Source organism: Sander lucioperca, chromosome 7 (assembly GCF_008315115.2).
Source record: "Sander lucioperca isolate FBNREF2018 chromosome 7, SLUC_FBN_1.2, whole genome shotgun sequence".
Classification (NCBI taxonomy): Eukaryota; Metazoa; Chordata; class Actinopteri; order Perciformes; family Percidae; genus Sander; species Sander lucioperca.
The window spans coordinates 24,361,183-24,382,335 of record NC_050179.1 but is presented as its reverse complement, the minus strand read 5'-3'; the positions used below and the strand labels follow the sequence as shown (position 1 = coordinate 24,382,335).

The 21,153-nt window shown below is 39.0% G+C and overlaps 3 protein-coding genes across 6 annotated transcripts in view; 1 reads left to right on the top strand and 2 right to left on the bottom strand.

The window, feature by feature from the left end:
• Nucleotides 1–6,053, bottom strand: part of elmo3 (engulfment and cell motility 3) — a 30,383-nt gene extending 24,330 nt beyond the window's left edge. For 2 of the 3 annotated variants that reach the window (XM_031303851.2, XM_036002752.1), the window contains exon 1: nucleotides 5,809–6,053. The gene's annotated coding sequence lies outside the window, so the exon portion shown is untranslated. Of the gene's footprint in view, nucleotides 1–3,471; nucleotides 3,574–5,808 lie in introns of those variants that run through there. The other variant, XM_036002753.1, reaches the window with a different exon arrangement.
• Nucleotides 6,054–9,097: 3,044 nt separating this feature from the next.
• On the bottom strand, nucleotides 9,098–17,561 carry e2f4 (E2F transcription factor 4). Of its 2 annotated transcripts, none has more exons than XM_031303866.2 (11): nucleotides 17,027–17,561; nucleotides 15,714–15,823; nucleotides 13,672–13,833; nucleotides 12,461–12,504; nucleotides 12,290–12,354; nucleotides 12,004–12,192; nucleotides 11,696–11,777; nucleotides 11,306–11,416; nucleotides 10,716–10,763; nucleotides 10,592–10,636; nucleotides 9,098–9,674 (listed from the first exon to the last, which is right to left on the bottom strand). In XM_031303866.2, exons 1-11 carry the CDS (start codon nucleotides 17,192–17,194, stop codon nucleotides 9,559–9,561), a joined length of 1,140 nt encoding a protein of 379 aa, XP_031159726.1. In that variant the 5' UTR covers nucleotides 17,195–17,561; the 3' UTR covers nucleotides 9,098–9,558. The 2 variants fall into 2 exon arrangements, with proteins under 2 accessions (XP_031159726.1, XP_031159725.1); XM_031303865.2 differs by having other exon boundaries at nucleotides 11,306–11,452; nucleotides 17,027–17,554.
• Nucleotides 17,562–19,403: 1,842 nt separating this feature from the next.
• Nucleotides 19,404–21,153, top strand: part of c7h12orf4 (chromosome 7 C12orf4 homolog) — a 35,586-nt gene continuing 33,836 nt past the window's right edge. The window contains exon 1 of the mRNA XM_031303846.2: nucleotides 19,404–19,496. The gene's annotated coding sequence lies outside the window, so the exon portion shown is untranslated. The remainder of the gene's footprint in view (nucleotides 19,497–21,153) is intronic.

The following is a 21,153-nucleotide window of genomic DNA, read 5'->3' as shown; positions in this document are numbered from 1 at the left end:
TTTAAAAGTAGCCTACATTTACGGTAGCTAGCTAACGGTAGACTACAGAGAAAGTGTGATATTTTTACATCCGTTTCGGAGCAACAGAGGGAAAATATTTCAGTCGACACATAGAGCTCAACAGTCCCGCCCACAGCGGGTTCCGGAAGTAACAATACAATGCAATTTCTCCATTGACAAATTGGAGCATAAGCCATAAAATCGTAACCGTCGATGGTAGACTTAAAACCAGCTACGACATGACTAAGCGATTGTATATGCTCATATAGATGTAAAAAGTTCATGGGGCACCAACCTTGTTTTGAGATAAATGTCTTTTATTCGCGATGTCTTGGATAAGTACTCCACTACCCACAATCCTGAACAATCCCACAGTGATGCCTCTGATTGGTGGAACTCATGCTGGTGAGGAGGGGGAGCTGGCTGCACGATCTGTCATGCCCAAAATGATAATCCTGTTTTACGAGGATTGACGACACTGCACGAAACACGATTGATTCCAGGCTTCTGCCGTTAGCCTCCACCGGGAAGCTAACGTTAGTTTAGCTAACAGCTAATTCGGCTAACCGCTAGCTGACAGCTTGATTCAGTCTAAAATAACGTTAACTCAAACTAAATACTGGGAAAAAGCAGGCTACAGCTGACGTAACAGCTGTTATATATTTTAACGGTTATTTTCAGGTTTTATTTTGAGGGTCTTTTAAAGTTATTACATGCTGTCTCAGCTAGCGGTTAACCAAATTAGCTGTTAGCTAAACTAACGTAGCTTCCTTTCTTCAGCGGTGCTGACTCCAATGTATTAATTCCCGCGCCTTCTTACATCGGACTTAAGTTTACCAGAACACAAGGATCAATCTGAGACGAAGAGTTCAGTTAAGCAAGTTAAGTGAAGTCTAGCATTTAAGTTAAAACACACACACAAAAAAGATCCTAAGTTTCCCTGACTGCAGGCAAAAATATACGGGGTTCAGGTCCACTCAGTTTCTCTCAAAATTGTGAACCCCGTCTGACCATATTCCTTTATCTTTTTATCTTCCTTGATGGCGTCATCCTCTGTCTCCGGGCAGATTTCTTCAGTTCTCACACACACACACACACACACACACACACACACACACACACACACACACACACACACACACACACACACTGACCCGAGAGCCACCCCCTGCCGTTCCACCTCTCCGTCTGGTACTAAAAAAACGCTTCTAACATACACTTCACATTCCTGAACTATAATGTAATCAAAGCTTAAGCTAACCATCTGTGTGTCCGAATCCACGTCTCATGACTACACACAACTCACATATATTATAAACTTTTATACTGAGAATAACACATCTAGTTTATAGAAATATTTCTACAACCCTCATCCTTAAAACTAACTACTATTGGCTACCGAACACTGTTAGTTGACAGTAACACGCTTGCAAGAAAAAGACACATGGTGATAAGCTTGACTCTGTGGTGGGCGTGACTTGACTGCATCAATGCGGTAATGCGGTAACCACGGCAACCCTACTGCAGCACGAGCAGTACATGCTAATGAAAGGCGCCCCTCCGTGCCGCCAGCGCCCTTACCGCCTCGCTCAACCGCCGGCAAGTAGACAAAGACATTTACTTTTTTTTTTTTTTTTTTTTAAGAATATTTTTTGGGGCATTTTTAGGCCTTTTTGACAGGACAGCTGAAGAAATGAAAGGGGAGAGAGAGGGGGAATGACATGCAGCAAAGGGCCGCAGGTCGGAGTCGAACCCAGGCCCGCTGCTTCGAGGAGTAAACCTCTATATATGGGCGCCCGCTCTACCAACTGAGCTATCCGGGAGCCCAACATTTACTTTTTAATTGACTCAACTTCCGGTCTAATAATTTAACAAAACATAAAAGACAGCAACTATTTCAAATAATGTCTTCTAGCCTCAAATCACAATACCATAAATATCAATACATAGGGCTGGGCAATATGGCCAAACTCCTGTATCGATATAGGTCATTTCCTATCTTGATCATATATATTACAATATAGCATGTTTTTTTGGTAATTCAATAAAAAAATAGCCAATTGAAATGTTTATATAGGCTACTCCATAGTAGCAAAACAGCCCCTCTATGGTTTGCTCCAACTTCTCTACCATCTGCAATCGGGTTTTTCGACACTGTGTTGGAAACGATATAGAAAAATATACGACAGACATTTTTATATCATTTTGATGATATATATCTTCACATTGCCCAGCCCTATCAATATTCAATTGATTTGCTGCTGTTGCACTTGTTGTAAGAACATGTATCAGGTTTCCTGTAGGTCAGTGTATCCACAGTACACACATTCTCTAGTGCAGTGGTTCTCAAACTTTTTTCAACAATGTTCCCACTTTGAACAGGTTTTTTAAGCCATGTACCCCCTAACCAGCGCAAATAATTTTTGGTAGAAAGAAAAAGTCTATATAAAGAGGAACAATACAGCGATGTCAGCGATAGATTTACAAAAAAACAGCCTTGCACCTGGAAAAAGGTGACAAAAAAAGACGGTAGAAAGAAGGAAGTAAGGTCAAAAATAGTAATAAAAACTTTGGAGAAAAAAAACATAGTAGACAGCAAAAAGTGACAAAAAATTCAAATAAGGGACAAAAACTTTGAAAAAAGCAGAAATGTTTTTTTTTTTTTTTTTTTTTTAAAGTAAGGAAGAAAGGCAAGAATAGGTCAAAACAACCGACACAACCTTCAAAAAAAGGTGACAAACTTTAAAAACAGCGACAAAATTGGACAGAAAAAGACAGTAGAACTAACTACAGCCTTATAACTGAAAAACATTTTGCAAAAAATGTCACGTACCCCCTGTAGTCCTCCAAAGTACCCCTAGGGGTACATGTACCCCCATTTGAGAAACACTGCTCTAGTGCACTCACACCCTGAAGTAGTTAATTATATCATACAATAGGAAAATAATGGAAAATGTAACAAATGTAGCCAGGCAATTACACTTGTTGAAAAGAACACGTCAGTAGACTTTTGTCCAGACCAAAGTCAGACCAGTCAAAGCAGAGAGCTAAAACATTCAGTGAAGACTTCCACTAGCCTGGATTTTCACGGGCTGATGGCAAAGCACTATAAGTCTACATTCATCACGACCTGTCAGTACATGCTCCAGGACTCCTAATACTGGATACTGCTCAGCCTGCGCTGACATTCCCCATCATTACAACATGACGAAGGATAAACTTAAGCTAGTGCTTTGAGCCATAGCTCGTCTCCTCAACTGCAAAAACAAAATTACATTATCTTGCTGGTAATGCAACATATTAAAAGTAATAAATAAGACGACATCTAAAATGTGAAAACATTTAACACTTTGCGCAAAATAATTTCCAATTTCATCTAACAGCAACATCACCAGCCAGAATGTACAAATATGAACGTGATTTAAAAAAATAAAAAGATATTTTCATACTATTAAATACTGTCAAACTCACCCTGAGCTTGTTGTACACCTCAGCTCACGAGACTCAACCGAAAAGATGCCGGTCAGTAAAAATGTTGAAGCTGTTTGACATTTCCCTTTCTTAACTCAGCAGATGAGAGAGGGGAGGTTTTCATCTCCGTCTCTATAGAGGTTAACCGCCGAAAGCGTTTGTCCATGTCTGTGCCTGTCGATGCATGTTTGTGTTTGTGATGAAGCCAAAACTGCACTTTCTGTAAGTGTCTGTTGGCTTTAGAAGGTAACACTTTACTTGAAGGTATCTAGATAAGAATGACATGACACTGTCATGTCATGAACCCTAACCCTAACCCTAACATGACAAAAACCCAATGACACTTACTGACAGAAGCGTTATGTCATAAACATTTATGACTTGTTTATAATACGTTCATGACAGTGTCATGTCACTCTTATGTAGATACCTTCAAGTAAAGTGTAACCCTTTAGAATTCAGAAAATAAAACTCTCAATGCTATTGATCTAAATAAATGTATTGGATACTATTTGAATTTTATTTCAAAAGTGCTATTTGAATTTTTATTGAAATCACATGTTAAGCAAAAATGCCAACAATGTACTTGGTTCCATTTTCTCAAATGTGAATATTTGCTGGTTTTCTCAGTTTTCTGTGATAGTAAATGGAATATCTTTGTTTTTTTTGTACTAGGTTTGGACAATGCAACATACTGTATTTTGAAGGCATCACTTTGGACTCTCATTTTTCAGATTTTCTGACAGTTTATGGACCAAACTCTAAACGGATGAATCAATAAAACAATTCTCAGATGAGAATATTAAATACTTATTACAATCGTTAATTGCAGCTAAAATTGGGCGATATGGCCAAAATCTTCTTCCCAATAAGTAATTTACTATCTAGATAACACTTTATATTACAATATAGCATGTTTTAATTGAATAAATAAATAGCCAATTGAAATAACCACATGGTTTGGCCGGGTTGGTCAGTGGGTACAGCAGGCGCACATATACTGAGAGGTTTATGCCTTGACGCGGAGGTCCAGGGTTCGAATCCGACCTGTGACGATTTCCTGCATGTCTTCCCCCTTTCTCACCTAGCTGTCCTGTCAAAATTAAAGGCGGAAAAGCCCAAAAAATAATCTTTTTTTTTATTTTTGTATACTCCATAGTAGAATAACAGTGCCTCTATGGTTCGCTTCTGCTTCTCTACCACCTGAAAGGATGGAGGTTTCCTGTAGGTCAGTATGCACAGTACACACACTCTCTAGTGCACTCATACTCAGAACTTAATTATATTAATCATTTTATTAAGAACTTTAGTGCAAAATGAATCTAACATGCAAGGATCAAAACGTAAAGAGTCTATATGGAAATGATATAGAAAAATATGATACATTTTATATCGTTTTGACGATATACAGTGTATCGTCATATCACCCAGCCCTATAGTTGCAGCCTTGGTATGTTTTATAAAAAAAATCTTTTTCCAGTTTTACTTAACATGGAACAGGTAAGATTCTGATCTTCCCCTCCATGACAGAATATCCTGACTGGTTTATAAGCTTAGACTTACAAAAGGTGTAAATATGAAATGCCCACCATTGTCAGCAGCTATCAGTGCCTATATATTCTTCTATGAGCACGTTGACTGATTAAGCTTAAACCCAGACCTTTTGTTAGCCTGCTGACTCACTAGTGTGTCTCAGACCCCCTGGACTCACAGACCCCCTCCCCTCTATAGAAGAGTGTGTGTGAGTGTGTGTGTGTGTGTGTGTGTGTGTGTGTGTGTGTGTGTGTGTGTGAGAGAGAGAGAAGGGGGAAGCTCTCAGCTGCCAGAAATTCCTAACCTGACAGGGTGCGCACACACACACACACACACACACACACACACACACACACACACACACACACACACCTAGTAGCCTATATCTTAAATAGAGGAATAGTACAAGAGAAAGACTGGCTTTAGGCTTCTACTGGGATTTAGTGGATGGCTGGCTTTGTATTTTTAAAAAGAAAAAAAATATGCATTCATATTCATATAGCATGCACATTTTACAATGGTATAACCTGTTTATTACAATAATACAGTTCTGTTTTACACAAATACATGTAACTTAAGTGCAGCTGAACACTGTAAGCTAGTTTTTAAAAAGTCATGTGCTGTTGTATAACGTTAAGTGAACCACAAAACTATGTGTAAGCTAACTGAACTTAGAAGTAAACGCACAAATGCAAATACAAGTTTAACAGTTATTACTTCCAAACTCATATGACTATTGCCAAAGCTTTAGGACAAGATACAGGACAGGGTTATGAAAGAAGCTTTTCCCTGACTGGGTCCTACCTGCTTTGAAAAGACAAGTCGAGGGCTATAGTCCCACAGGAACCGCCGCAGTCGGAGCGAGAAACATTTGTCTTTTTCCCCCCTGAGAAAGAACTAACTCAGTCCGCAGAAATGACTTTTCTTAGCGTAACATTTGAACTGCTCGGAAAACTGGAGCAAACTCCTTGCAATACGTTTTCAGGAATGATTAGTTGACTTAAATGTTCCGGGTTGGTTTTGAGCCGTTCAGTCGAGGGTTTGAGGCAAGCTAGCCAGCTTTAGATAGTTTCCGGTTATGACTTTCAAAATAAACCCATCTTGTCCAGCGTGTTTTAATATAAGGGTGAAATTATATTAACGGAAATATTCCTTGAGAAATATACTGTCACTATTTATTTATTTCATGGCATTTAATTTCACTCATATGCGCATATGTAAGATTTTACCTTTAAACCATTAGACAACCAATACATAATTGTATTCCTTGCGCGATACAGTGCTTTTACTTTGAAATCAAAATGTTGTAATTTCTGGAAATGCGGTTGCTGCTTACGCTTAGCAAGATTTTTCTTTCAAATTTTCAAGTATTAGATGAACTAAATCAAAGTTCCGGGTCGTGAACGGCTGGTTACAGCCGCCCCCTGCTGTCCCTTCAGTTTTACCATACAGTATACAAAGATCCAAAGATAAGGATGTGTTTTTTGTCTATAATAAACTTGGTAGCAAAAATATAGACACTCAGACAAAAATGTCCCCATTGAAACCCATTAAAACTTTCAGTCTAGAACCATGGCTTCAAAATTGTAGTTAAATTCTCCTGTTAGCCTTTAAGGCAAATACATGCAATTTGTTTGGTTTGGACAAGCATTGCATCCCTGCTGTTATGGAGAAGAAGATAAGATAATCATTCATTGATCCCCAGAAGAGAAATTCAGGAAGAGTAGTGGCATTATGTAATCAAACCGGCATTTAAAGGGTTAAAATTCGGAAATTGAATCCATATTTGGTAGTTATGATCAAGACTGAAGTTATTTTCTACTCAGTGAAAGTAGAAAATAACATTAATAAATCATTTTATGGCAGTTTTTTTGACAGACATTTGTGTCTTCTAAGGATTTAAGAGCAACTGTTTTAAAGGGATGCACAAGGTTTACATTTAAAACCAAGGAAAGCGACTATACACAAAGAATACCAAAGTTTTTTATTTTTGTTTGTTCGTTTGATGCGACTACAGCTTAGCAATAGTGAGCCTGTTCAAAACAGTCTGGAGGATGGAGTCTCACACGCCATTACACGCAGACATGATTCATTCAACCCAGCACTGTTGAACCCTGGCTGCTCTATTGAAGAATTAGCCAAACTCACAACACTGTCCAAACACAATGACTGGCTACTGATCAGGAGTGGATGAGTAGCAATCTGTCCACAGTGATGTATAGTGCAACAACGAGACAGGATGCTGTGACAAAGCAGGTTTTGTGGATGAATTTAAAAAACTATGACGTGTAGCCCAAAATTAGTAGCAGTAATAATATATCTATCATGTATAAAAAATAAATGCTATTCTATACAAGCGGTAGAGGGGTATGAACAGTACATACTGTACTTACATACACTTCATCCAGGGCAAAACAGGACATTGTCACACAAAAAGCACTGTAGAAATATGAATGTCGATATTGTACTTTAACAGTCTGACTAGTAACAACTCCTCTTGAACTGCTACTCAACTGTCCCCTGCACAGAGAGAATAATTAGATTTTAAAAAATTAATTTAGAGTGATAGGCAGTATTTCATTTATGAGAAACAGAAAGAACATTGGAATAAAACTACAGAGTAGGGATCTGTGCCATATATACAAAAATAAGCAAAAACAGGACAATTTTCAAGACAGTGATTATACTCACTGCATCAGTTAAAATACATACATGTCCCTTTACATACAAATGAACAGAGTACAATGGTATTCATATACATACATAATAATTGAAAGACAATCGCCACAGAACTCATTTTGAAAGGGAAAAAAAAAAAGCTTTTCCTCTGACGTACTCCAGTTAAGTTATATATTAATCAGAGCCAGTAAAAATCTGCAAGGTTCAAAAGTCCAGAGGCAAAATGAAATCGAAAGCAAGCCCATTTTTTTTCTGATCAAACCCATCAGTGTAGAGGCACCAATATTGAACCAGTTAGTGGAGACATTTTATTTCATTTTGACAAGCACCTTGTTGACTAGGGGTGTAAGGAAAAAAATCTGTACACTTGAGTATCACGATATTTTATTTAGCAATACGAAATCGATTTTCAAAAACGCAATATCGATTTTTTTTTAAGTTTACATGCAAAAATATTCATGTAAGACAGTGGTTCACGTTTATGTTGTGTTTAAACCCCCTACCGCTAGATGGCTATGCTGAGACGCACCACTAGTGTCCTTGCCTAACAGTGCCTAACAGTACCTAACAGTGCCTAGCAATGCCTAACAGTGCCTGACTTTTTGCTAGAAGCTAACAATGCAGCTATGGCTGAACTTTGGCCTACTTTAGCATATCAAAATGTGCTCACTAAGAACCTGTGAACCACAATCCCAAACTGGCAGTTTGATTTTCTGTGTACTGAATTGTTTACCTAAAGTAAACTTCTTTGACTTTTGTGCACATCATGTGTTTGTTTTTTTAAAAATATTAGTTTTTCTAAAATTATACTTTAAAAAAAATCCCAATATATCGCCTTACGCACAGTATCGAAATATATTGCAATATATTGAATCGTGACCCGTGTATCGTGTGATACGTATCGTATCGCCAGATTCTTGCCAATACACAGCCCTACTGTTGACCTAAAATGTGTTCCATGTAAAAAAGGTAGAATTCCTTTTAAGGCAATGTTTTGGTCCTTGGCTCTTTATGTCACAACATGAATTGGCTTCAGTTACTCAACATTAGGATCCTCTTTCTCTAACTGGTTCACAAAAATACTTCCAACACTGAGAGGTTTGATTAAGACCAATTCCTATTATCTGAAACACATCACTTCATTCATACAATGTGATTATTTGAGTCTGGAACCTTTATTTATTTAGTTTGTTTATTTGCAAACTATTGCTCTGCCTGGGTTACAAATGCAGTTCATTATTACATAATAGTCTTGGGTGCTGGTAATACAAAATATATATTCTCTATGTACATGAGGACAGTGCATATTTAACCAGCTGTGTTTGGACTCATTCAAGCCATGCGCGAGCAGCTGCTGGGTGACAAAGACTGCTCTTGTTAACGCCATGACTCTTTACCTGATAGGAAAAGGCTCTTTTTTTTTTTTTCTTCTCCCCTGTCGACCTCTGACTCAAGTTTAAAAAAGGGTTCAATACAAAACTCAAGCACACACAGACGCACAAGCACACTCGCGTAAAGTATTGCCTACTCACGTTCGCTCACAAGCACACAGGAAAGCTGATAGACAAACATTAACGCTTTACATAACAATCTAAAAAATATAATTATTTGTCATTTCTCTTGACTTTGTGTCCTTGGAAAAGCAGTGTGTAAAATGTTTTGTTCTAGCCTGTATTTCCTCAAGAGGCTGTACACGGAGCTACTGTCTGACTGAGCTCAGGCTGAGCTCACCGTGTCAGTGCAGGGATGTCCGTGAACGCTCTTCAGATCATGTTGGCTTTCTGGCACCTCTTCTCACCTTCAAAACATGGAGAAAATGAAGGTAGACAAGCACGTTTGGGAAACCGCTTCTCACTCCGACAACAGTCCCAGGGGTCAGAGGTTGAGAATGGGGACGTCAAAGAGGTCACAAAGGCCTTCTGTCTCATCCAGGTTGTATATGTAGTCGTGGTCGCTGGGTGGAGGGGACAGACGCAGGAGAGGCGAGAACACTGGAGAGGGAACAGACAGAACGAGATGACACATCCAGGATGCATAAAAGGAGGCCATGAGTCAGAGTGCTGACATGTATTAAAGATGCACTATGAGTTCCTGCATGGTTTCAACGCAATTTCATTTTTGTCTCAAATCGTAGGCATGTCTCCTTGATCCGCTAGCTGCCTGCCCCCCCTGAATACACTGTGCAACACAGGGGTCGTAAACGTCAAACAAACACTAGAGACACAGGCTGTGCACCTAAATACGACAAACCGTGTTCCAGCCAATCACCGACAAGATTGGTTGGGGGAGGGGGTGGGGGTTAGTGACAGTTGGTCAGTTAGTCATGACAGTTACGGAAACATGGGGGGGGGGGGGCGAGCTTGCTCTGTTTTGTTTGGTATTTACTTGGAACGTCAACAGAAGTGACGTCACGCGGGAACTCATAGTGCACCTTTAAATAGGACGATGTGCAATGAATTGAATGTTTAAATTGTGATCACGATTTCGGCTCTTAACGATCACAAAAACCGAGTCATTGAGAAAAACGATTATTTTGCACATTACGGTTTGCAAGTAAACTGCTATTGGGCTTAAAAAAGGTTAAAACGGGAAAAGTATAAAGGGAAATTCCCTAAGTCTACGTGTTTTCACTGTTGATTTGTTTTACTGTTTCAGTTTTTTCAATTCAGTAATTGCGTCTTTCCAAAAGTCAATGAGTAATCATGTTAAATAATCGTGATTTCTACATTGACCAAAATAATCGTGATGCGATCCTAGATTATTTTTTCCATAATCGAGCAGCCCTAGTATTACATAACCTCTTTGTCATACACATAATACAGACATTAAATCAATTCCCGACTTTGTCAAACTCTTTCACAGCAATTGTCATTTGCTTCTCCACCCGGGTGTCCGTAAACAAACTCACCTTCTGATGACATCAAGTCCTCCAAAAGGTCTCCACTCATGATCTCTGTGAGAAACAGAGAAAAGGACCATCAGTCTGCAGGAAGTAGTACATGTTATTTATGTAATACTCAAGAGGAATTTACCTTTTGTTGGATCAAACATTTCAGAGAGCTCTTTGGGGAAGTCCAGCACTAGAAGATAAAAGACAACAACATTTCAGCTTCATTACATTACACATACACCTTTGTGCCTCACTTTAAAAAAGTTGCTCTGATGTCCTTAAAGGAAAAAATATATCAGCATCTAAAACTGCCATACAATTATATATTAATATTAGTTTCCAATTTCACAGAGTTACATTTTGTAGCCATCAGTCCTGATTATAACCAAATACCAAATGTTCATTCTTTTTCAGAATGCTAACCCTTTAATTGCCAGTTTGTGTACATAATGCCACTGTTGTTTTTTTTAAGGCTTTTGTTTGACAGGAAAGGGGAGAGAGATGGGAATGACATGCAGCAAAGGGCCACAGGTCTTTGTACATGGGGTGCACACTCAACCAGGTGAGCTACCCGGCGCCCCGCCACTGTTTTTATTTATTATTAAAAATACTCAAAAATGTAATTATCTTCACTAAGGGGATCATTTTTTTATTTATTTTTTCCCTCAGTCTGGTATTTGTAGAGTCAAACTGATTCGATTTCAAAAGAGTTCAGCAACATGCAAAACTCACATTCAGAGGGATTTGACTTCATTGGTTCAAATACTGCAGAGGCAGATGAGGACGCAGACCCATCCAGCGAGGCAGAAGACTGTAGTTGCTGGGTAACTGCAGCAGGTGTATCTGTGATTGGGGTGAGTGGCGTGGTGCTCGTCACTTCTGAAATAAAACACGTATGAATAAAAATAATGCTGGTTCTTGGCATTATATTACCGTACATCACATCAGTGTAAAATACAACAATAAAATAAGGTGAAATGTAGATAGTTTTGAGAATTTTAGTAGGGTAGGGTAGTCCAAGTCTCGTAGTCTACAAGACTTGGACTTCCCTACTGCAATTACTTAAGTCTACAGTAGAATAAAAATGTGCCATATTTGAGCTCACAGAGCACTCATTGGTACCTGTCACTGAGGCGGTCTGATTGGCTGCTGGAGCTGACGTCGTGGCAGGACCAGGTTTTGTAGACGTTGCTGCTTTGGAGACCTGGAAGGTGGAAAGACGAAGGAAAGAAAAGAGAGGAAAGTCTTTTCGTTGTGAATATAAAAAATAAGGAACGCTGAAAATATTGTTGTCTTGGGATCAATGTCTTTTTCTAATGTTCTTTAGCGTTTCAATAAAGAAAGCCGTCTTATCATCCAGTCTCTTACAGTAAACCGATGAATACGGAGATAGAGCTAATTGCATAGAGAAAGCAGATATTTGTGTGGACCTGGGAGGCAGCAGTGGACGGATGAGAGGTAGGTGTCGTCGCTGGGAGGCTTTGAAGGATGTCATCTGGAGGAGGGACGGGCAAAACAACGGGAGAGGCGCTGGATGGGTCCTTATTGACAAGCAAAACCTCAATGGGTCCAGATGCACTCTTGAGACGGATCTGGTATTTCCTCTGTCCGTTGAGGACCTGGATAAGAACACATAAACCCAGTCTGAGACATGAGACAAAGCAGTAGCTGGACCTAAGGAGCCTACAAAATGCACAAACCACACACATAACTTACAGCTTCTGGTATGGGGACCTCTAGTTGTGTGCCAATGGGAGCACGGATCGCAAGGAGTGTGTCACCTGAGGAAGGACAGGCAAGTGACGAGTGATGGAAACTGCGTTTGAGACTGTCAATGGGAATGTCACAGAAAAATGTCTATAACCATTGAGCCTCTGAAATACTTACCTTTGAAAGCTCCACAGAGGTCTTCATGTTTTATATATGCCATAGTATGAATGTGTTAAGGGTCCAATTCCAATAACGCTCATGTCAACAATGCACCTTAGCACACTGGCATTACACATGACTGACTGGTTGTGGAGTCGTTAGCAAAAGCCATTTCATCTTCAAGTGAACTAACTAAGGTTGGATGGTTTGATGAATACTTCATATTTATTGACAGGGTACTCCAAAAACATAGTATTGCACTTTCGTAAAAGGGGACAGAGATTAAAAAAAGAGATGGTTAAGTTGAAGCAGCAGAGGCAGAGATATCCTGACTTTAAAGGAACACACCGACTTATTGGGACTTTAGCTTATTCAAAATAAGCGAAGCCGCTGCTACTTCTGCTACTTGGGCGGAGTGATATGCTTGCAGCACCTGAGAAGCCCCGTGGTGAGGAGCAGAGAGTAGCAGTGCTTCGCCTTCTGAGAATATAGTTCCCAGTATGTATACAGTTAGAAGATGGCTGTGTCTCATGTGACCTTGTTATTTGTACACGCTGTGACTATACAAATCACAACATGTAAATAGGAAAATGTTGGCGTTATTTTGTCACTTATTGGGAGCAGTAGGCTAGTTGGAGCAGGTTACCTCCAGGGTCTGTGCCAAGCTAGGCTAGCGGTGGGGGCGTCAGACAGAGTTACAACACGCACGGAGATGAGAAGGGTGTGTATGGACTTATCTAACTCTGGGGGATACGGTGAATAAGCTAAAGTCCCAATAAGTCGGCGTGTTCCTTTAAGTCTCTAGTATGAGTCAAGCTCCAAAAACTCTGGATCCCAGAACTCCATTTATGAAACTAAAACGTGTTGAGATTGGATATGTCGGGGATTAGGGTTAACCCTAACCCTGGTGTCCTTCAGCACCTATGGACTTCTGAATGACCCTACAAATGAATTTAATATTCTCCATTAAAAAAGGTAAAAGTTACAGTACCACAATTATTGGATGGGCCTTTCTTACAGCTGCCACAGCTCTACTGATATAATCAAACATAAATCCACCAATTTTCCAGATCAAGATCAGTTTACCAGTCACGAAGAGTACTGCTCAACTTGTGACAACAGCTCATTGATGTCTTCTGGGGCTCTGGAGAAAGCGTTGATCTGCATCTCTGAAAACCGTATTCTAGCTATAGCATACACACAAACACACAGCGTGCCGTGAAGGATATGGGCTGTTGTTGGAGTCGTCAGTGACATTCTTGATGCTCTGCTGGACCCAGACTCTCTGCTGGTCCAGCTCGTTTTCCCTGAGAGCCAGGTCATCTAGCTCGGCCTTCAGATCAATTAGCTTATCGGCGATCTCTCTGGTGTTACATCCTGGACCTACACCCCTGCAACACAAAGACACATACAGTACATAGTCATGTGCAGTCGGCAGGTCAAGACAGCTTCACACACTCATAAGCACACGCGGCGTTTTTCATTAACACCCTGCTTTAATAGTGATATACAGCGCCGCAGAGTCATTCACAGTCCCTTTCTCTTGGCTACTGATCAATATGCCTTGTATTAAAGCTTGGACAAAACAGATATGTCAGGACTACAGCTGCGTTGACGGGGAACATTGTTTATGACAGATGTTGTAAATTATATGAATCTGTAGATTATTACTTCCAGCATTATTTTCAACAAACAAAGCATATTCTTCGCCTACTTGTACAATGCTCTTTTAACATTTACAGTTACATACCATGTTGTTTTAGTTCAAATTGCCACTACAACAAAAAAATGAAACTGAATAAATGATGCAGCAATGCACTGAGAATGATAAATGTAACGTTAACAATTCACAGTTTAAGCCTACATGCTAAATGTGTACCCGTTTATTTACAGTTGCAGCCACACCCACACACACCCACCCACACCCACGATTATATATATATTTGACGTACACAAATCTGTCGGAAATTACATCAGCTGACAGGAAGTAAACATGGACCGAATCTGTTGCTTAGCAATGCCATGAATGAAACCGATCAAATATTGCTCAGTTTCTGAAATAAAGGATTGACTTTAGACTGTCTCTGAATGGCATGAAATATTCCAAAAACTGTAAACTGTGTCACTCTCCGATCTCATGTCGGATGCAGTGCATCCCAACATCCATCCACGAAATTCGTTGGCAACTATTTCTATAATCGCTAAGTAGCTGCAGCACTAGTGATTATCACACAGTTGGAAATAATGTTGTCTTTATAGTTACATTTATTATTGAAGTGAGTCAACAAGATCCACAACAGTATTTTCTGTTGTTGTTGCAATGATGAACACTAATGAACAGTATTGTGAGCGGTACTAACACACCTGCCCAAAAGTTACACGCATGCACACACACACAATCTGGTGCACTTTGACAGAAAAAATTGTCTTGTCTCAATGTTGTGCTCTTGTAAACAATTCTGTGCTCTAGTAAACAAAGTAATCATGATAATGATGACACAGCAAAAAGTCACACCCACAAAGCATAGTAAACGAGACAGTTTTATACGGTTTACGAAATGGTCAAAAGATAAAGTCTTGTAAGTCTTAGTCGTTGGATGTTTGCTGGAAACATAGCTGAACTTACCAACGTTTACAGCACCTCACGTTTTTAGAAATGTAGCTATTCCACGGTATAAATATGGGACCTTATATTGTGGGGCTTAACTTGGGCAGTTCTCCAAATTGATACAGTAGAAATGCTTGATTTTGGTTCTGTTGTTCTATTGTTAATGCCATTTTGTTATAGCATCGTTGGAAATGATTATACTGTGACAAGGACTTGTTGATTGTCAAAATAAGTACACAAAAAGTGACAAATACAACATACATTGTCCGTGGTCAGTTCTATAACCGAAATGAGAGGTCACGAAAACTGAGATTCTAATTAGTTTCATATGGCTTCACACTCTCCTTCTCAACAGTTGTTTCTCTACTGTTATGAGATATCAGCCACTGAGTCATGAGCACGTTTGTCACACCGAATAACACATAAGCAAACATAAGTCCATGCAAAGATAATTGGTGCAAGTGCTTGCAAGACACACATTTAGTGGCATGGTTTTAGATAGTTCAGCCCTCTCATTATGTAAGCACAATTACTTTTCTGTGCTGAAGATTTTCCTTTTCATGACGGTGGTATATTTTGTACTTATTTCGGGGGGGTTTTAAATTTAAAAAAAAGGAGCTTCTTTCCACTTTTGGAGAATTAAAAAAAGTACTGTGTACTTACTTCCACTGGATGCTGTTCTTGGACTTCTTCTCGATCAGTCCAATTCCCTCCAAAACATTAGTGATATCGTAGATACGTCGTTTCTGTCGCACCGCCAATGTGTCTGCAGCCTGGGAGACAGGACAAAAGCTATTACAAATACAATAAAGATTACTGTCGGCATCTCCTTCAGTAGGCTCATAACTTATGCACAGACAAAGGGAAACCGCTGTATCCCTGTACCAACGGGTTTAATGCCCTGCAACCACGTATTGTTGGGTACAACAGTGTAATTTCAACTTCCTTTCCAGACCAACCTCTTGGTGTTTAACAAATTTATGATAAGTAACCATATGGTGGGTGCTGATAAGTATAGGGAAATGTGGTCACAGACCTGCTGAATGACAGCTTATAAACCGCGCTGCTTTCAATTTACCAGTTCACATAACATTATTTACTCATGCAAAACAAATATCCAGTTCAATGTGGCTTTGGGAGCCACACTGAATGCCCTGTTAGTTACGTTTTACTTTTTCCAGCAGTGTCAACATATAGATATATTCTAGTCAGAGCAGAGTTTTATAAGTTTTATAAAAAGACAGTTATTCTTTTTTTATTTTTATAAATGACACAAAGTCATTCTTTTTTTTCCCTGTCTTGGACACATTTTATTGAGGAGAGAGGGATTCAAGTGATTGCTCAAAGTCAGTTGGTTTCAATATTGATACATGCAGTGTTTTTATGGACAGGTGAAAAGGAAAGAGAAAGACAAAGCACAGTGCCAACATCATGAAGGTCAGAATATTATGTAATATGGAATATCTGGTGGCATTGACTGTGGCGGAGAACACAGCTAACGTTGGTTAATGTCACGTTACATGTACATAGCTAATGTATTGTAGCTAAACGTATATGCTTTTCGAGTACGTATTGGAAACTAACCGAGTGAATGGATGCCGTTAAGTGACAAAGATGTTATCAATCAGAAAAGAATTGTTCATGTGTGACGATGCAGTGGCGTTAGCACAGAAGGGGACGACAAAAGCTGACCCACTTTTTAAACTTTGAATCTGCAGGGGGCAGTCTGAAAAGTTGACCGGTGTTCTCAAAGTTCAGTTTGTAAGTTAACCCTTACTTTGAGAAACGCCATGACACAACTTTAAAGCGTAGGTTTGAAAGTGTCCGACGTGTAGAATAACTACAAAGCCATAAGAGGTATCACCCATTCAAATTAGCCTGTCACACAGCTAGGCTAGGCTAACAGGCAGGCTAGCGAAAGTGCATGTAACGTACATGTGCTAGCTAACAACAAAGACTCTAGGCTGCATGCTCACCGCTTTCAGATCCAGCACTCCGTCCTTCGCCTCCTGTAGTAAAGTCACAAACTTGGTCGTGAGCAGTCCCAGGCTCTTTTCGTGCCTGCTGGGAGTCTGTGGCTGCAGCGAGTCCCCCACAGCTCCCAGTTCGCCTCTATTACTGGCCGACTCTAGCTCCATCATCATTCGGGACCAGCTCTGTAACGTTACTTCCCTCTGCCTCCCCGACCAAACCCAGCCAGCGAGCCCAGGAAAGCACCACCGCAGTCAGACAAACACAAGGCCCGGGTAGTGTGTCCGGTTGCTGGTGCTTAATGAGCTAGTCCGACCTGGTTTGCTCCAAAATGCTTCGCTAAATCGAGCCGAACAGGTTGAGTATGGTAATTCAATGAGCAAACATTCGGTGGTGAAGAGAGCCGTTGGCCACGCGAGGTATGACGGGACGGTTCAATCGTCGCAGGGAGCGTCTGCAAATACTCACATCAATTCAGAAGCGTCGTGTGTTTTTGAAAACTTGTAGTCAGTAAATATTTTCTAACACACCGATTATTGTATCGTGGTTAAATGTTAATGAACTGCAAGGATTGGTCGGTATTTTATTTTAGAATTGGAAAGAGAAGGGTTATGCGAATGTGTGTAGGCGTGATACTTTTACACGTTCCCTTACCTACTCAAACTTGAAGAAAACACACGCACGTCTTTAGGAGCGTGCAAGGCTACATGCACACTACACACACGCGCGCGCACATACACGGCAAAGAACACAATCCAATATCCAATACATGAAAACATTTAAAAAATACTTTCTTTGAGTTTAAAGTGTTTGCACTACACTGTGTATACTTGCACATCATTTATATTATATACGGTATGGACCTACTAAATATATGGTACCATACAGTATATTCTCCATTAGGAACTGAGCAAACTCTATCTACTGATGCAGATTTTGAGAAGTAGTTGAAAGCCCTGCAAAATGCTTGTAGGTGTAGTAAGCTTTTCAAAGTATGCTATGCTGTGTGTGATTTCTCCATGACAACTGAGCAAACTCCAGAGCCGTGGAAAAGGCTTGTGTTAAAATATGTTTTGTTCAGTGGAAGCCTGTGCTCATTGCTAAAACAGTCAAGTATCAGCGCACAGCCATGCATAAACTTAACTTCAGTGGCTTTTAGTTGTTGTTGTAGAGCTTTTAGTCATCACAATAACACAGTAAACAAATAACTACATAACATTTGAATATATGTATAATAAGTGAGTACAAACCTTTAAAAAGTGTAACTTTCTTTAATTGAATGGCAGGTAGAGGAAGTTTTGAAGATAAACATATTAGAAAAAACAAAAACAAAGGGGTAGGACCGGCTTGGCCACATCACTGCTCTCTCGACAGGAACCTCAAAAGGATAATACATAATAACATACATACATTATTATTACATAATAAATGCAAAATAACAAAAGTCATCCCCAATTTTATTGTATTTTTATGTGAATTTAAATAATATAAAATAATAATAAAACTATCAAAATGTAGCCTAAGCCTACAGGGAACACTTTAAAGAAAGTAATGTATCCTTTTTTCTATTATTATAATATTGAATTATTAGGGTTTATTTATCCCAATTCTATTATTATTATTATTATTATTATTATTATTATTATTATTATTATTAATAATAATAATAATAATAATAATAATAATTTCTTTAAAGTCATATTCTTATTTTTCTGTTTTATTATAATGAGTACTTGTCTGCAATGTTGTATAATTTAATGTCTCCCCCCCCCCAATAAATATTGGGGGAAAAGGCACCTCAAAACTCATGGAATTTAACTTGAGTGTGTAAATTGAATTTTCAGAAATTCAATTTAATTGATTCGGCAAACATGGATCCAGTGAACTGAGATAAATTAGAATTAAAAGTTATGCTTTTGTCGCCATCACCCACCACCACCTACAACATGTCAGGATCTTGTGCAATTAAGTGAAGGCTATTTTGTATCTTTTAGGTGGAATGCTACACACCATGTGTGTATTTACAATTATAGATGCAATATAATCTCCGCCTCCAAAACAGTGTTCATAAATTCCCACAGTTAGTTATAGCAAAAATGCATTGTTTAATTAACATCTTTTGCTGTATTTCCTAGTTAACGCTTCTCTAATCAACCAGCAGGGGGCGGTAGTGCCTAAGAAAAAAAACGTCTTAGCTTAAATTAAATTTCGGGGTCATTAGATTCGTGGCTCTGCTTTGTATGTGAAAGAGAACAACCACATAAATATATATATATGATTTTTCCAAATGATGCTAAGCTTTCACACACATATAGCAGTTCTGATACACAACTAAGAAATGAACTATACAGCTGAGCCTCAGTCTCGCGAAAGTGCTTTTGCTGTCACACAGCTACACGCTGCAGCAGTCAGCTGATAGTTGAACAGGAGCCGCCGTCTCTGCAGCAGGAAACACCGCTATTCATTCATTCTCAGGTAAATATGCTTTTTAAAGATGTATATATGTTCACCAAAACAAAGCAAACAGCGATGCTCAGCTCGACACGTCCACAACAGACTGCCTCTCGTTTATTATTTTTAACTTTCGTACCTTAAGCGTAAGCTACACTGCTAAGCTAGCCTGGAGCTACATTTACAATAACAAGGTAACGTTAGCTGACAGTTTTACTGTAACAGGGATTAGCCATAAAACATTGATTTTAGAAACTGCACAGCACTTGTCCTTGGCTAGTTACAGTTTAACAAGGCATAAACGCTATAGGCAAAAAACATTGTTTTTCCATGCACTGGCCAATTTTTTGATTTTGAGCTATTTTGCTTCCATCAAATCAGTTAACGTGGGATTTGGACGGTGTAACACTAATTAGCTTACATCTCGAGGTTGTTCGGGGGAAATTAAGAAACTGTATGTACTTCTTCCAAGTGGTAGTTTTTCATTAAAACATAATTATGACAGATGTGTAAAGTGCATGCCAAATTAATCAGAGCACACAAAGCCAAATTGCCTCCTAAAATATAACATGACCGGTTGTTGACAAACGATAAGTAGCATTTAAAAGTTCATTTTCTAAACGCCGGTGTTGTGCCAAGTTCTGCATCCCTGCCTGCATGAAGTGCTAGGGCTGTAACAATATGAGGAAAATATCAAATTGCGATTATTTTTTACTGATATCGTGATTCACGATATTGGAGGGAATGATCGTTTTTGTATCATTATTCTCATTTTCTTTTCTTTTTTTGTAATTTATTTTTTATTGACCATTATTCTCATTTTCATTGAAAATTATTAACATTGAAAGAAATTCAAATGATTATAGTGTGATTTTTGCAAGGATCTGTACCAAACAAAGATTTTTTTCTGTAGGATAGGATTTGTAGGCCGGGACGTCTCTGCAGCACCACAATACTTTATTCAGAATGGTTTGACACATATTTTGCCTTTAACAAATATTGCACCCCCCCTGCCATTTGGATATTGCACTAGTCCATATTTTGATACAATTGCGATTAATTGTGCAGCCCTACTAACTACGCTGAAACGGAACACCAGCCTGGTTTTTTACGTCTTTTGACCTCAGATCACCAAATCAATGCTTACTCACATACATTTCCAATTTTTGGGACTTTAGGGGTTCTACTGAACTCTAGTCGTTATTAATTAGGGCTGCAACTAACGATTATTTTCATTGTTGATTAATCTGTCGATTATTTTCTCGATTAATCAATTAGTTGTTTGATCTATAAAAATGTCAAAACATGGTGAAAAATGTGGATCAGCGTTTCCCAAAGCCTAAGATGACATCCTCAAATGTCTTGTGTTGTCCACAACTCAAAGATATTCAATTTTTTAATAAAAAAAATGACTCAAACGATTAATCGATTATCAAAATAGTTGGCGATTAATTTAATAGTTGACAACTAATCGATTCATCGTTGCACCTCTATTATTAATGAAAACTTCCTGCTGATGATTATGAGAAGAGCTGCAGCGAATAAAATCAATGAAGCTTCACTTAACTCCGCCTGATTGTGCCTGCAGTAGCCTATTTCATCATCAAATGTAGCATTGCTTGTTTGTATTTCATTGTATTTCGGTTGGTTTGTCTGTTTTGTTGTTGCAAAAGGCTTCATA